The sequence below is a fragment of the Alnus glutinosa genome, chromosome 9 (genome assembly GCF_958979055.1).
Source record: "Alnus glutinosa chromosome 9, dhAlnGlut1.1, whole genome shotgun sequence".
NCBI lineage: Eukaryota > Viridiplantae > Streptophyta > Magnoliopsida > Fagales > Betulaceae > Alnus > Alnus glutinosa.
This window is the reverse complement of record NC_084894.1, coordinates 27,709,048-27,724,788: the sequence shown is the minus strand read 5'-3', so window position 1 is coordinate 27,724,788 and position 15,741 is coordinate 27,709,048. Positions and strand designations below refer to the sequence as shown.

General features: G+C 38.9%; 4 protein-coding genes across 5 annotated transcripts; 2 read left to right on the top strand and 2 right to left on the bottom strand.

Annotated features, from left to right (window-relative positions):
* Nucleotides 1-675: 675 nt before the first annotated feature.
* On the top strand, nt 676-5,516 carry LOC133877738 (uncharacterized). The gene is made up of 10 exons (XM_062316132.1): nt 676-1,104; nt 2,168-2,253; nt 2,419-2,485; nt 2,997-3,139; nt 3,681-3,729; nt 3,826-3,963; nt 4,076-4,156; nt 4,237-4,413; nt 4,488-4,574; nt 5,064-5,516. Exons 1-10 carry the CDS (start codon nt 796-798, stop codon nt 5,124-5,126), a joined length of 1,200 nt encoding a protein of 399 aa, XP_062172116.1. The 5' UTR covers nt 676-795; the 3' UTR covers nt 5,127-5,516.
* Nucleotides 5,517-5,680: 164 nt separating this feature from the next.
* LOC133877740 (uncharacterized) lies at nt 5,681-6,624 on the bottom strand. Its single transcript, XM_062316133.1, has 2 exons — nt 6,457-6,624; nt 5,681-6,308 (listed from the first exon to the last, which is right to left on the bottom strand). The coding sequence occupies exons 1-2, from the start codon at nt 6,494-6,496 to the stop codon at nt 5,815-5,817; spliced, it is 534 nt and encodes a 177-aa protein (XP_062172117.1). The 5' UTR covers nt 6,497-6,624; the 3' UTR covers nt 5,681-5,814.
* Nucleotides 6,625-8,597: 1,973 nt separating this feature from the next.
* LOC133877854 (probable protein phosphatase 2C 26) lies at nt 8,598-12,284 on the top strand. Of its 2 annotated transcripts, none has more exons than XR_009901797.1 (11): nt 8,598-8,846; nt 9,498-9,549; nt 9,671-9,750; nt 10,016-10,097; nt 10,371-10,441; nt 10,551-10,630; nt 10,753-10,850; nt 11,339-11,462; nt 11,553-11,630; nt 11,907-11,955; nt 12,037-12,058. XR_009901797.1 is itself a non-coding variant. In XM_062316292.1 (11 exons), exons 1-11 carry the CDS (start codon nt 8,689-8,691, stop codon nt 12,087-12,089), a joined length of 930 nt encoding a protein of 309 aa, XP_062172276.1. In that variant the 5' UTR covers nt 8,600-8,688; the 3' UTR covers nt 12,090-12,284. The 2 variants fall into 2 exon arrangements, 1 of the variants encoding a protein (XP_062172276.1); XM_062316292.1 differs by having other exon boundaries at nt 8,600-8,846; nt 11,548-11,630; nt 12,037-12,284.
* Nucleotides 12,285-12,373: 89 nt separating this feature from the next.
* On the bottom strand, nt 12,374-14,422 carry LOC133877853 (UDP-glycosyltransferase 87A1-like). The gene is made up of 2 exons (XM_062316291.1): nt 13,701-14,422; nt 12,374-13,283 (listed from the first exon to the last, which is right to left on the bottom strand). The coding sequence occupies exons 1-2, from the start codon at nt 14,212-14,214 to the stop codon at nt 12,385-12,387; spliced, it is 1,413 nt and encodes a 470-aa protein (XP_062172275.1). The 5' UTR covers nt 14,215-14,422; the 3' UTR covers nt 12,374-12,384.
* Between the last annotated feature and the right edge of the window lie 1,319 nt (nt 14,423-15,741).

Here is a 15,741-nt window from a genome sequence, read left to right as displayed (position 1 = left end):
ATGAATGCTATGCGTTACAAAAAGGGCCTACTAGGCGATTGTTTAACGTGTGAAGCGCGTTGTTCAAACAAAATTTTTCCTCCTTTATCAATTAGAAAAAAATAATAAAAAAAAAATTAGGAAAAAAAAAAAACCAAAGAAAAACAAAATTTTTCTTGAACAATTTTTGAACGCAATTGCCATAATAAATGGGAAAAAATTTCACTTATAATTTCATGATCTTTAATTACTTTTGCAAAATATTCAAATTTTAAAAAGTGTCAATTTATACTATTTATCTTTCATTATTTTTTTTTTTCAATTTCAACGCTGCGTTACAATTTTTCGTTAAATCTTATCAAAATTTTCAAAATATTTTTGTGTTTGTTTTTTTTTAAAAAAAAAATTACAAAATTTTTCAACAATTCATGGATGGGAATTTTGTAAATTTTGTTAAATTCTGACCAACACCTAAATTTTAGTAATTTTTATTTTTTAAAAACAAAATAGGAGTATTTTGAGAATTTTAACAGAATTTAACAAAAACAATTCTAAAAAATGATTGAAATTGAAAATAAAAACCCTAAATTAACATATTTTAAAATTTAGATATCTTGTTACAAAATAATGAAAGATATAAAGTTCTCCCTAATAAATAACAACTCAAATAGACAGTTGGCCGGTTTCCTTGGTTTTCATGCCCACCTCCAACGTCTACCTTTGTAAACTCCGCTAACCTTAACGCCCCCTGCGCATTATAACACCACCCATTCCTCACACACACACACACACACACACACACTGTATTCCTTTTACATGCACTCCCTCCTCCACCACCCTACAATCCTGCGCACACCCTCTTCTCTTTCGCTCTCCACCATGGCCGCCGCCTCCTCCTCCTCGCTTACTCTCCCTTCCATTTCTCTCCAGAAGCTTCCTTCCGACTCGTTCAAGCGCTCCAATTCCTCGCTGTGCTTCAGAAATGCGACTCTTCGGAGCGTTAGAGACGGAAATCTCTGCCGATCTAGGGTTTCCATGAGCGTCTCGGTTGGATCCAAGGCCGTCGTCGATGACGCCTTGTTCTCGGATTACAATTCCAGCTGCGCTTTCCTGTTTCCTGGCCAGGTAGTTTGACGCACATTGATTTACGAGTTTTTGAAATCCATGATTATTTTTAGGATTACTTTGATAGCGAATTGGCAATTTGAATTGTAAAAAGAGTCTATTAATTTGGTTTGTTTTGGTTAGTATTAAATAAGGCGGTGAGTAGTTTAGCTCTGTTTGAGAATTGAGTAGTTATATGTTGCTATTTTTAGCTTCATAAGTTATTATATAGATATGCATACATTGATATGAAATTATCAGGGAAAATCAAGTCATATAGCATATGTTAATGCAGAATGAATTGGTTTGAATTCGTAAATTCTTGAAAATGATCATTGGTTCTATATTCAATGAAATAGTGGTTTCAACTGGACGGAATAAGTTTTGTAAAAAAACGTTAAAAGTATCAGAAATACAATAGGGAAAGAAATTGTTATACTGAAATTCTCATCAGCATGAGGATTGGAGGAGAGAAGGATGACGGGCTTCATGTATGTTGGGGGAGAGAGATGTGCAGGAGCCTGCCAAGGCGCCAAGAACCAGTTGATATACGTATTGGGACACCACTTCAAATCCAGAAGCTTAAAGCTCTTAGTAGGCCCCGATTATGTATACCAATTACTCACTTTCTTTTCTTTTGCTCGAAATGGAACTCAACACTCGCACGTGCACTCACAACAATCTATATGCTAGATTTTGTTTGAATGGTTGGCCGTGTATTGTGGACAAGCGTGAGGGAGTCAAAGCCATGCCCATTATGGAGACAAAGTAAAGTCATTAATGCACTTGTGGTCCATTGCCAGGAGCAATATTTGTGCTTGGGTTTGGCCTCAAATAAAATACAAAGCACCATATGTGAGACGAGTCTCTACCTTATACAGCTTGGGATGACACTATGACAGAGGGAAGTTTAGATTGAAATAAATTTATACCTCATGTAGAACATAATGTATTAATTTCATTCAAAAGTTTTTTAGTTTGTACCTTTTTTTCCCCCCAGAATATAACAGTATCTAAACTTGATTGTTCTTCATAAATTACATCGTTTGATGATGCACTTCTATTTTATCGGTTTTATTCTCAGGGTGCCCAAACAGTTGGTATGGGAAAGGAGGCTCAAAATGTGCCCACCGCTGCAGACTTGTACATGAAAGCAAATGGCATATTAGGGTAGCATAATTTTTTTTTTTTTTTTTTTTGACTTTGTACTATTTTCAATGATTTCTGATGTTGGATTTAATCCTTCTCAACTGTATGTTCAGTCCAGAAATGATCATTTTCTCTTGATTAATGTAAACTATTATATATGCAATTTAACGTTTATATTGCATGCAGGTTTGACCTTCTGGATATTTGCATTAATGGACCAAAAGAGAAGCTAGATTCAACTGTTATAAGCCAGGTATTGACTGGTTTCTTTGATCACTTCCAATCCTCTCGGCAATGATTTATTACAATTACAGTGTAGAGAAGAACAAACTGCTATGGTGTAATCTATATAATTGTGAAGAGACTCCACATCACTACTTTGAAACATGTTTATGCTTCAAATTTCCAAGTACTGGGTCAAAGAACCTAGATGAATGATCTTTTTAGAGCCCATCACTTTACTGATTGACCTCTATGCAGACATAGTCTGTTGTCAGGATCATATTCTGATATTAATATAATATCAGAGAGCGTATTGACTTTAAAACTCCATTTTATTGCTTTTTCCAACTTCTGAGATCTTAATTTTTTTTTTTTAATTACTTATCTGCTTTCTATTTTCTTAATATTTTCACCATGAACCTTTTCTCTTTTCAAAATACATGGTTGAATCATTAATGCTATCATATGTTGATGATAAAGTATCTTATGCATTATTATCGTGGAATGCGATTTGGTTAGAATCTGATTCTGTGCTTCTGCAGCCAGCTATATATGTCACGAGTCTAGCTGCAGTAGAGTTACTTCGTGTGCGTGATGGAGGTCAGCAGATAATTGATTCTGTTGATGTCACTGGTGGCCTAAGCTTGGGAGAATATACTGCTCTAGCATTTGCTGGCGCTTTTAGGTGAGTCATTCAACTAGGCGCGTGTCTATCACTTTTTCATGTGAAAATAACATTGTGCTGAGTGAACACACACATCAAATTTTCTGAGCTCTATACAGTTATATATAGGGGCCCACCCTTCTATTGGAGCCAAAAGTTGATGCAGCGTGTCAAGTACATGCCAAGCTATGGCATGCTTCTGAACATAACTCATAAAATTCTGTACAGTTATAAATTTGCATTTGATCTGATAAATCAATAATTACATTTAGGTGATCTTTTGGCTATCACCCTAAGAAGAGGTTACTACAAATTAAGCCAATCGGTTCCTGCCTTTTCATGTTTGAGTTACGGGGTGATGAAGCTCATCTTCAATGTATATTCATCATTACTCTTTAGAGTAGAATAGGAGATTAATACACTCGTAGTTAATGTGTGACTGAACTGTCTTTGGTGGACAATGTGACTAACCTGTCTTTATAATGCATTTGTCTGGAATCTTATATGCTCTTGCAATCTTGTGTTAACTTCCCTTTCTTGTGGATTTGATTCAATTTGTAAGCTTTGAGGACGGACTCAAGCTGGTCAAATTAAGGGGAGAGGCCATGCAGGTAGTTATCTGTAATTGGCTAACAGTTATTGTTTCATCTTCCTGAGATGAATTCGTAATCCTTTTTACTAAACTTTTTTTTTTCAATTGGCTCCAGGAAGCTTCCGATGCTGCTAAAAGTGCCATGATCAGTGTAATAGGACTGGATTCAGAAAGGGTTCAGCAGTTGTGTGATGCAGTCAATCAAGAAGTTGATGAAGCTAATAGAGTTCAGATTGCAAATTACCTATGTCCTGTAAGGTTCTTTTAAATTTGACTTCTAATTTAATAAGCCAAGCTGGTAATTTTCTTCTCAAATAATGCAAAATATATTTGAATGTTTCATGGAATGCGTTTTACTTTGGCAGGGAAATTATGCTGTATCTGGAGGTGTGAAAGGAGTGGAGGCTGTAGAAGCCAAAGCAAAGTCATTCAAGGCTCGAATGACGGTACTTCTCTCTTTAATTTTGAGTGCTGTCTAATACCGTATTTCTTCTAGCAATAAAGCCCCTCTTACCATTTTTCTCAGGTGCGCCTAGCGGTTGCTGGTGCTTTCCACACCCACTTTATGGAACCAGCTGTCTCCAGATTGGAAGCTGCACTAGCAGCCACGGAGATCCGGACTCCAAAAATACCAGTTATCTCCAATGTTGATGCACAGCCACATGCAGATCCTGAGACAATCAAGAAGATATTGGCACGTCAGGTATGCTACTCATAACTTATTCTTCCCCTTCTTGAGCTGGAAATACTAATTGGAGTATAAATTGAAAACTACAGGTGACCTCTCCTGTTCAATGGGAAACAACAGTGAAGACTCTCCTAACCAAGGGGCTGAAGAAGACTTATGAATTGGGACCTGGAAAGGTATAATATTCAGACTGCAAGCCTTGGGATATATACTTAAATTATGGGCATACTTTTTTTTTTCCTATTCAAAGTGGGGAAAGGGAGCAAGGATTACAAAGGGTGTTCTTTCTCACTCTTAATCCTAATAGAAAAAAGAAAGGAGAATGAATTGCTTCCAAACACATGATGGGAAGTGGCTCATTTTGCAATTAGGTGTGCACGAGAGTTGACACATCTTTAAATCTTCAAAGCAGTCAACTTTTAAAAGAGAAGTAGATGCCGGTGAATGTTGGAGAATGATAGGGGCACACGACCAACTTGTGAAAAGGTGGCCTTTATTGATTGCCAGAATAGTTAAAAAAGAGAGTTCCCTTCAAGCTGGAGAGAGGAGTAGGCATGTGAGTTGACTAGACGGGCGGCAAGCAGGGCATACTTATCTTGATAAAGCCAATTCTTATAAGCAAACATAAGATTTCTCAATTGTTTCCTTGTCCATTTTTGTATCAGGTCATAGCGGGCATTGTGAAGAGAATGGACAGAAGTGCTGACATCGAGAATATTGGTGCCTGAGAAGGCCATTAGAGGTACCTCTCGTGTAGCATTTTGGAGTCTGAGCAGAGGTCCTTATTAAAGCCAAACCCAGAGAAGAAATTTCAAGATGGATAAGGTTTTCCTCCAACAAAAATTCTCGTGAGAATCACATGCTTTGCTTTTAGAACGAATGTTAGTTTACTAGATTGGGTTGGAGGATTCCTCAAACCCAGCAGTTTGGAAGAAAACTGTCTCCCGGATAAATGATTAAACCACAAACAAAAGAATTGGTAGTGTTGGCAATTGAGAAAGGAACCACTGGTTTGATTTTTCTCTCATGTGATTTAATCAGTCCTCATCGGCTCATGACGAACCTTATGTATGGTGAAATTTATTTATTTAAATAAACATGTCTTGATGATGATTTGATGTGCTTGGCTATATATATATATATTTTATCAATTCAGACTGCTTCACTCCAATATCAAATATTTGCTCTGATATTGCATCTAACAGAATCCCATAATGATGGAGGACGGATCCTCGAAATTTTTTCTAGTAGGATCTTTGAACCTTAACTTACAAAAATAAAATAGAATAAAGGATCTTTGAACCTTAATAAACTCGTCCAGATCTTAAAATCTGATCCAATCCGAAACAAAATCAGTTTAAAAAGAGAGAAAAAGAAAACTCCAAGCCAATACAGAGAACCCTCTCTCACTCTCTCTCAGTTATGAAGTGAACTTGAAGTGCGTTGCGGTGGTTGCCTGAGTCTGCGGAGGCGATCGATCCACTGATCCTCGGGGACTTGGCCCACCCAATCAGGCGCCACACCACCGAACGAAACTCCACGCATGGCCTCCATCACACGCGTCGCGTTCTCCGTCGTCAGCGGCGCGTTCCTCCGACTCTCGTCCTCTCTGAAAGCCCTCAGGATGTCCGAATCCGAAGCCTCCAGCATGGGCCCCATCCTCTCCTCCTCCTCGTCCTCACTGCTCTTCTCCTCAACGTCGTCGTTTACTTGAAGAGACGCGATCCCGTTCTCCGCCGCTTCTTCGGATCGCGTGTAGTACGCGCCGTTGGTGAGGCCGTGGTGCCGGTCTTCGTCCAAGCTGCCTCGATCGGAATCCTCGTCGTCATCGTAACCGACGGCCGAGATTGGTTGATAGTGCTCCGGCGTGTCATCGGAATTCGTCTCCGAATCGCTTCCGTTTGCGCCGTCTGCGACGAATGCAATACAGATTGGTACAAGGCGATTGAGATGAGAAATTGATAAATTAATATTAATTTGGATAATTAGAGAGAAAAATTGAAATAATTATTTTCTAACTTAAAAAATAATATTAATAGCATCGATTGATTCGCTTACCATCCATAAAATCAGTGGAAGAGTTCGAGATAGCGTTCATTTCTGGGAGATCCAGATTCCAGACTCCAGTGGATATGTTTTTAAAGAGCGAAAAAATAAAAGAAAAAAGAGAGGGACCGGTCAGGAGTCGAACCGTGGTAGCCTGGTAGGGGGCTAATCAACCATGTTGGTCGTGAGTAGGATTGGAAGATAAGCCTATCCGTTCATGAATTCGGCTAGATATTATTTGGATAAATTTAATTTGGTCTCGGTTCGAATAATAAATGAATTATAATTAAATTTAATTTAGTCTCAATTCGAATAATAAATAAGCTAATTCGGCTCTACTTAGATTAGCTTGTATAAACTCGTATAACTTTATTTTTATATTTTTTTTTATTGTATTATTTTAATTTTGTAATAAAAACATCTTAAATAAAAATGAATTATCTTTCTAATATGATAAATATAACTTGAATTGTTGTTGTAAGTTTTGTTTTATAGATTTGTATGTCTATGAGTGTGTTTGTGAGTAAGTGTGGTTATATGTGTGTATGAACGCGCGTAATTTGTGTATGTGCATAATGAATTGATATATATTCATGTAAGCTTGAAATTATATTATTTAAAATTTAAGTTAATTTATTTAATAAATTCAAATGATAAATTTTTTACTATACTTAATTAATTAATGATTAATATAAATTTACGAAAATGTAAATAATAATGATATTTACTCATATAAAAAATTAATTAATTAATTAAGCGGTTTGTGATAAGATCGACCCGACTCATATTGAAAATAAAATTAAACGACTCGTGGTGGAAATAAAAATAAATGAACGGGAAGCTTATGAACTGTTTGGCAACCGAGTGGAATAATTATTCCACTCGGGTTTTAGAAAAAACCCACCCACCCGCATAAAATCCGGATTTTGACCCGGATTTGACCCGAATTTTGAGAAAATTTAATGCTGTTTTTCAGATTAATGGTGGGACCCACGCGCAGGAAAAGTTGACTAAAAAAGCGCGTGGGTCCCACATTTAAATAATAAAATATCAATAATTTAAATTAAAAAAAAAAAAATTAAAAAAAAAACAGAGGGGTGGCTGCCGGCTGGCAGCCACCCCCCTTGGGGGAGGCCGCGCGGCCTCCCCCGAGTACTGGGGGTGGCCGCGCGGCCACCCCCGACCCTTGGGGGAGGCTGCGCGGCCTCCCTCGAGTGCTGGGGGTGGCCGCGCGGCCACCCCCGACCCTTGGGGAAGGCCGCGCGGCCTCCCCCGAGTGCTGGGGGTGGCCGCGCAGCCTCCCCCGAGTACTGGGGGTGGCCGCGCTGCCACCCCCGACCCTTGGGGAAGGCCGCGCGGCCTCCCCCGAGTACAAGGGGTGGCCGCGCGCCCCGACCCTTGGGGGAGGCCGCGCGGCCTCCCTCGAGTACTGGGGGTGGCCGCGCGGCCACCCCCGACCCTTGGGGAAGGCCGCGCGGCCTCCCCCGACCCTTGGGGAAGGCCGCGCGGCCTCCCCCGAGTACTGGGGGTGGTAGCGCGGCCACCCCCGACCCTTGGGGGTGGCCGCGCGGCCTCCCCCGACCACTGGGGGTGGCCGCGCGGCCTCCCCCGACCACTGGGGGTGGCCGCGCGGCCTCCCCCGACCACTGGGGGTGGTAGCGCGGCCACCCCCATTGCCTGGGGGTGGCCCGGCCACCCCCAAAAGGGTGGCTGCCAACCGGCAGCCACCCCTTCCTTCATTTTTTTTTTTTTTTTTTTTAATTTTTAATTTTGATTTCAATTATTTTTTTAAAAAAATATTATTTATTTTTTTAAATTAAATAATCAATATATTATTTAAATTATTATTTCACATAACTTTTCAAAATACCAATCATTATACACAACTTTTTAAACTTCCAATCATTTCTTACTATTAAAATATAATATTTTTCAATCTCAAAATTCAACACCCAAACACAATTCTTTACCTCGATATTTGTAAATAGAATTAGAATTCAATTCTAATTCTAAAAATTCAATACCCAAACGCACCATTAACGTTCAATTCTAAATTCGACTACAGGCCTAGTCACGAGGGATATTCTGCCACTGGACTACTGGTGCTCGAAGTAATTGGGATTTAAAATATCAATATAGGTGTTAATAAAAGACGTGGTGACTTTTGAACCACAGGTTCCAGCTTTTGTTAAGTGGAGACAGTGTAGGGGAGTGCAGGATTTGAGGGAGGAGTGGGAGCGGGAAATGGCGATTCCTATGATAAGGGCTTCGATTTCTCAGTCTCAGTCTCTTTCTCACCTGCTCATTCAGTCTCTACCTTGTACCTTATCAAGCATAGATGAATCGTCTTCAAGGAGGAAAAGGTTGCTTTGTTGTACTCCCTCGGAACTCAATCCTGCTCGGTGAGCCTGTCTTTCATATTTACATCTCAATTTTCTAAAGCTTTATTGACTGAAATTGGTGTTGTAAAGATTGCTTCATTGGGCTGCAAGAAAATTAGCGATTTTTTTTTTTTTTTGGGGGGGGTGGGGGGGGGGGGAGGGAAAGCGGTTTGCTAGCCCTTACTTCATCTACATTAGTACAAAATCTTTGTTGCCTCCTGGGTTTTTTTCATATTAGAAAATAGGATTGCATGACTTTAAACTAAGTTCTAAGCAATACCCACAATAGGTGACTTCTTGGGTAATCTCAACATATCAGCTTGGATTCACTAGCTATCTCTTATACTTGTTTACTACTTTGTTATTACATTTGAGACAGAAATGAACATGATTAAGTCTTTAAATTATATGCATTCAAGAATTTCAGTAGTTCAGCCAAATATGTTCACCTATTTATCTAGAGTCTAAATTATTGTACTCCTTTATTGTTAGAATATTAAATTAAATGATTAGATTCCCTCATTTCTATCGGCTTAAGCTAATGGTACACTTGGTGATTTAACAAGGTAATAATTAAATTTACCAATTTCTATTAGAACAATTGCAAACGGCCTATAGGTTCCATCTGAAACATCAAAACAAGTGGGTTGATGTGTATTGCTGTGGATGTAGGTCAGAAGTGTCTTTTTCTGTTGGAACTCACCTTATTCCACACCCCAAAAAGGTAAGTGCACACCAGAAACCACCACTTTGTTCCCTGATGAGGACAGCGTTTAATGGAAGAAAAAAAAAGATGTTCTTTTCTGCATGTGTCTCTAACATTTCAAGTATTGGCCTTTCTGAAGGTTGACAGAGGTGGGGAGGATGCTTTCTTCGTGAGCAACTACAATGGGGGAGTTATTGCTGTTGCTGATGGTGTCTCTGGGTATGAGACTCAAGATTCTCTAGTGTTGTATTCTCAAATTAAAATTCCAGTGTTTTAATTGTGTTTTCCAAATGTAAAGAGTTAGTATATTAGCAGCCTAGTGGATAAGTTGCATATATATTGTTCTGATTGAAAGATTAAACCAAACCACATGCATATGATTAATAGGCTTGTGAAGTGATTTAAGAAGTCCACACATGGTTCAGTTTTTGTTGTGTTAAATTTGGATTTTGCGATTGTTGACTTCTTATTCTATGCTTGCCAGTTGGGCCGAACAGAATGTGGATCCTTCATTATTTCCTCAGGAGTTGATGGCTAATGCTTCAAATTTATTGGGGGATGAGGAGGTGGTATTATCCAATAGTAAATTACCAGTGATGTTGTGTTAATTGCCAAGGTGACTTTGCTTCATATAATTTCTGTGGGTGCTAAACCGAGTGACTTCGTGGGGAATAAAAGCCTAAAACTTATGGTTTCTGGCTTATCAATGGAATTAAGCATAACTTGTATCAGTTAAAAGTATTTGACTGTGTGGAGCCATTTATTTCTAATTGAATTTTTCGCATTCTGCTTATTAAGTTGTTAACTAACAGATCTAAGGCATGTTACCTACTGAGCAGGTTAACAACGATCCTCAGACTCTCTTAAGGAAAGCACATGCTGCTACCTTCTCCATAGGTTCAGCTACTGTGTAAGTTAATTGGTTGTTTGAGATATCCTCCCTAAAGTTGTAGAGGGCACCAAGACTTGCTTGCACTCAAAAAACTTAGGATTCTAAAGAAAGCCACTTTTCTATTTAGGATTGTTGCAATGCTGGAGAGGAATGGGATTCTAAAGATTGCCAATATTGGGGATTGTGGCCTAAGAATTATTCGTGATGGTAATACCCAATGCTTTAACTTACTCCAAGTTCTGAGCTTTTAATAGCTCTTTCTGAAGTTTCTTGTCAATTCATTCATTTCCTTAAAATAATGACATGGTTTGATCACTACTTAACTTCAGGTCAAATAATTTTTTCCACACCTCCACAAGAACACTATTTTGACTGTCCCTATCAGCTGAGCTCAGAGGTGGTTGGCCAAACATACCTTGACGCAATGGTATAAGGATACATCTATCTGATATTTCATATTTGAGCAATTATGCAGCTCTGCTTTTGTTCAAACTTATCTCAACGGTAGAATTTTCTTTCATGCTGAAATACAAATTGGATCCTGATGGTTCCTCATTTAACTGTTTAACTTCTAACAGTTCCTATTGAAAAAATTGAAGATAAAACAAAGGAAAAATTGAGACCAATCACACCTATAGTTATTGCTTATTTCCTCTGTATATTGCTATACAAACACTGCCAAGGGTCAGCCATATCAGGAAACCAAAAATGTTGATTATTTTAATTGATGTGCAACAATAATTAAATGTTTATGATAAATCGGCTGATACACCTACTATTTAGTTAGTTTAATGTCCAAAAAGAATCTAATTTTAAACTCAATAACATAGGTAAATTCTGAACTTTAAATTGCATTTCAGAAACTCATTCTCGCATGGTGATCATCAATATGAGCTAATCCCACATCAACAACAGGTTAGCAACGTGGAGTTAATGGAGGGAGACGCCATCGTAATGGGTTCGGACGGGCTGTTTGATAATGTTTTTGACCATGAAATTGCTTTGACAATAGCCAGATTCAGAGATGTAGCTGAGGCTGGTATGCGTTTCTTAAAACAGTGAACATTAGAAAGATCAGAAACTGAGCCACATAATACACTAATTGAACTTTGTTTCGATGCTAGCAAAGGCATTAGCTAACCTGGCAAGAGATCACTCTATGGATTCCAGCTTCGATTCCCCCTATTCATTGGAGGCCAGATCCAAGGTAAAATCATTTTTCAGAAGAATAATGCTATTTACAGAAGAATAATGCTATTTAGTAGACTGTTATACTATTGTTATATAATTAGGATGATGTGACAGTAAAAATCAGCTCTTGAATTCTTTTTTTTTTTTTTTTTTTTTTTCAAGTGATAATCTAAGGGTTGATTTGAACTGTTATATCATTCCAATTGTATAACAGTCTACTACATAGTATTATTCTTTAAAAAAATAACTACTTTGCGCACTAGATATTGGGCTGATGATAATTGCTTCCCAGGGTTATGACGTTCCTCTTTGGAAGAAATTTTTTGGCATGAAGCTTACAGGCAAGTCATATATGATTGCTTCGATGATAGAAAGTTTTTCTTTCATGATGCTGTGGCTGATCTGAGTCTTTCTGTGGGTAGGTGGAAAGCTTGATGATATCACTGTGATTGTTGGCCAGGTTGTAAGCTCATGAGAGGTCTATGGTCTCTAGGAAAAAGGTCAAACAATTCAATGTGGCCGAAGTACAAACACCCCTTGAAGGTAGTAGCTCTCAAAAGTATTTTTGATTTGTTCTCGATTACTTCCTTAGATGTGAAGGATCATATATAAAACTACAGCATCATGTTCTTGTCACAATTAGCTTTAAGATGTTGGAATATTCATGGAACTATGGAAAGTTCCCCCCCCCCCCCCCCCCCCTTTTTTTTTTAAGATAAGACACATGCATGAAGTGGTTGTGTAACTAAGAACATAGAGTTGCAATCTCCTCAGCGTCCATGGCATTGTGAAATGTCCCTAAGGAAGGCACTGACGTTAGTTTCAGATGAACCCTTTTCAGCAATCGCACGTCGACATATCTGTTGAACTTCACTTGCTCTTTTCCTCATTTCCTTCACTTGATCACTTTCCAAATCCATGAAATTCTGCACTAGCCCTCCGATTTTCTCTCTTGTCACCAAACTGCCAGCTCCCACGTCTTCCTTCACCCTCCACCCAATCTTCCAATCCTCCACAATTAGCTTACTGTTTTGCATTTGATCTGCGACAATGGGGAAGGTGAGAAAAGGAACGCCACAAAACACACCTTCTTGAATGGAATTCCACCCGCAATGCGTCAAAAACCCCCCTATTGAGGAATGAGACAACACCCTCAATTGGTTGGACCATGGCACCACTAGCCCCATATCACCACAAACCTCCTTCAGCTTAATAGTCTCATCGCGTGCCACCCACAAGAATCTGATACCACTATCTCGCAAACCGGCTGCAAGTTCATCCATTTGAGCACCAGAAATTGAAAGGAAGCTTCCCATTGAAATATATAGAACGGAGCTTCTTGGTTGGCAATCGAGCCATTCTAAGTAGTTGAGGTCACTGTCGTCATGAGAAGCTAGTGAGATATTTTCTGCTACATCTAAGAAAGGTATGGTTGGGCCAATAGAATAGACGGGGAATGGGAACTCTGCTTTTAGAACGTCGTTTGCTTGAGATTCGAGCTCGTAGATAGAACTGAATAAGAGATATTGTGCTTTGCTCAGCCATGAAAAAGCTTCCAGAAACCTATGCAGTAGTTGTAGGTTGCTCCCATCATTCCGTGAAAAAAGAAGATCCACTAGACGTGTGGAAGAGATTCCAGGAATATAGTCCACTCGCTCCTCGCCTCTTGCTTTTGCATGCATACAAGTAGACATAGTGAGAAAATTGTATCAATTGAAACAGGCATTAGGGTAACATAATCTTCAACCAAAGTGATAAAAGAAATTATCATTAATTATGTAGTTTTAAAGGCATTAATCCTTAATCAAACGTTGCTTAATCTATCGACACTGATCTTATAGTAGTCAATTTTTTAGCAATTCTATTCATCCATCAGTATTTAATAACTTAACATTACGAGTTCATACATGATATCAAGATATTTTAATTCGACTTGGAGGCTATTAATCCAACCTATAGATTAGATTGCTTGCCTAATCATTGATCATAAAATTCTAAAACTGTTCCCTAAAAGATCTCTTAGCATGTAGTGATTTACACATTTCTCTAGTTGCTCAAGAGGCACACGGCAAAAATATGTAAGTACCTGAGATGTCAACTGGGAAATGACCGTTTTGGGCAAAAAGATGGAAATGTTGGATGACCGTGAACATCGAAGCCGACATAGGCCAAAACAACGCTACCGGAATATTCCTACGCTTCCCGAAGCCGATTGCCCAAAACAGAAAAATTTCAGCCACTAAAACTGTAGGTAGCGGCTCCAGCTGGTCCAGGAGCCGCTCGGTTGGAGCTTCGATCTTCGTCATGGCGGCTTCTACGAAGTTGTTCAAGTCAGCGGCGCGGACCAGCTCCGATGGGACAACGTTGGGTATGGAGGCGAGGCGTATGTTGTCGGGCTTGGGGTCAGGGCCGATAAAGCCAAGCCATTCCTCTGTGACAACAAAGGTGACTAAAATGTCGGGCTTCTTGGAAGCTAGTATCTTGCAGAAGTTCATCATCGAGTTGATATGGCCGCGACCTGGGTAAGGCATGGCCACCATGTGGCAGGTGGGGGTTGGTGCGGCTCTGACGGAATCCATGTCCACAGCGGATGTGCTCATCAGCCTGAGGAAACCAAATCCTAAATACCTGGGAAGCCTTCAAGCCACGAAAGTCAAGAGAATTATCTGAAATGGAGTAAAGGAAGCGGTGGAAGTCAATTAATGGAACATCAGTAGCAGTTGGCTAATTAATGGAGTGAATTTTCATGCGTCCGACAGGCGACAGTCAAACTTAATTTGTGGTTCAGGTTGGGCAGAACGATGACACTTGGGGATCAAGATAAAAATTGCCGTGGCAGCAATAGTTGCAATATTAGCCGTTTATTTATATCAACGGCTCAAACAGGAGTCACGTCATTGATCTGCGTGAAGGGATTTAAAATTCTAAAAACTCCGCAATTATCAATTTTTCTGAATCCTCTCAGCTCTGCCATACTCCAACCCCCATCTCTTCTCCTCCAATAAAACTCCCCCTTTTTTTTTTTCTTCCATTTAGCTCTCCGAAGAAGAGGAAGAAAAAGAAGGTGTTGGTAATATAAAGACGTGGAAGTATAGAAAATTGAAGAAAGAAAAATAAAAACTGTATAGAAAGAACATCGGACAGTAAAGCGAATGTAAATCTGTCTCTTAGATAAATATTGCCTCCCACTTAAATAATAAGTTTTACAGAAGGAAATACAACAGTTTTGTCCTCTGAATAGAATAATGCCCGAAAGTAGTGTACAGATCGCAAATTCTATACACTACTCTGAATTCAGAAATTCTGTAACAGTAAAAAAGATGAAAAAAAGAGGAGAAAAAAATCTCGAAAATATGTTGGAAAATATAGTTTTTATTTAAAACTCAGAATCAATTTACAACAGTTTTAATACAGTTTCTAATTGTTGAAAACACAGTTTCTGACTGTTGAAAAAGTAGTTAAAAAATATAATTTCTGACAGTTTAGAAAAACAGTTAAGTATTCAAAAATATTACTGTTAGAAAAGCTCTAAAGCAACTAAGCGACACGCGTGTGTGCATGCGACGACCAGTGCTTTGCACTAGGTGAGGTAACTAACACAACTAGCACATGTATACTCAAAATCTTATCTAGTATAAGAGCTTAATAAATGTTTATAAAGCACAAAAAATATTCATAATTTTCAACGTGAGACAGAGAGTAACAAAAAGAAATAGAGAAAAGTTTAAATATTCAAATTTTCATATATCCAAATAGAGATAAACTTAGATTTGCATGAAATAATTTTCAAACACAAGAAAGTCTTTAGAGTGACAAGTGCATATCTTGTCGTCTTCTTCACAATGTTCTCAACCCAGCTCTCAAGGGATCCAGCACGGAACATAAAAAAGAACAAAAAGAAGAGAGACCTTGAAAAAAAAAAAAAAAAAAAAAAGACCACCAAAAAGTCCATCTTCCCCGCCGGAATACTCCATTTTACGTCTGCCGTCAAACCTCGGATGGGAGGTGGCGCGTCTTGGCACGGCCAAGATCGCAAGATGCACAGATCGACGAGCCGATCTGCGATAGCGATCTTGTGATGGAGCTTGACCCAATCTTATGTGACAAAAGTTCAGAAAATTAAGTTA

What these genes read in the sequence shown, in the direction of transcription:
- LOC133877738 (XM_062316132.1), top strand. Translation starts at nt 796, where the DNA reads ATGCACTCCCTCCTCCACCACCCTACAATCCTGCGCACACCCTCTTCT. An exon ending in GCATTTGCTGGCGCTTTTAG is followed by an intron (nt 3,140 to 3,680) that starts GTGAGTCATTCA and finishes TCAATTTGTAAG; the next exon opens with CTTTGAGGACGGACTCAAGC. An exon ending in ATGAATTGGGACCTGGAAAG is followed by an intron (nt 4,575 to 5,063) that starts GTATAATATTCA and finishes TTTTTGTATCAG; the next exon opens with GTCATAGCGGGCATTGTGAA.
- LOC133877854 (XM_062316292.1), top strand. Translation starts at nt 8,689, where the DNA reads ATGGCGATTCCTATGATAAGGGCTTCGATTTCTCAGTCTCAGTCTCTT. An exon ending in CAGAGATGTAGCTGAGGCTG is followed by an intron (nt 11,463 to 11,547) that starts GTATGCGTTTCT and finishes TTTCGATGCTAG; the next exon opens with CAAAGGCATTAGCTAACCTG. An exon ending in TTTTGGCATGAAGCTTACAG is followed by an intron (nt 11,956 to 12,036) that starts GCAAGTCATATA and finishes TTCTGTGGGTAG; the next exon opens with GTGGAAAGCTTGATGATATC.
- LOC133877740 (XM_062316133.1), bottom strand. Translation starts at nt 6,496, where the DNA reads ATGAACGCTATCTCGAACTCTTCCACTGATTTTATGGATG. An exon ending in TTCCACTGATTTTATGGATG is followed by an intron (nt 6,309 to 6,456) that starts GTAAGCGAATCA and finishes CATTCGTCGCAG; the next exon opens with ACGGCGCAAACGGAAGCGAT.
- LOC133877853 (XM_062316291.1), bottom strand. Translation starts at nt 14,214, where the DNA reads ATGAGCACATCCGCTGTGGACATGGATTCCGTCAGAGCCGCACCAACC. An exon ending in TTTCCCAGTTGACATCTCAG is followed by an intron (nt 13,284 to 13,700) that starts GTACTTACATAT and finishes TGCATGCAAAAG; the next exon opens with CAAGAGGCGAGGAGCGAGTG.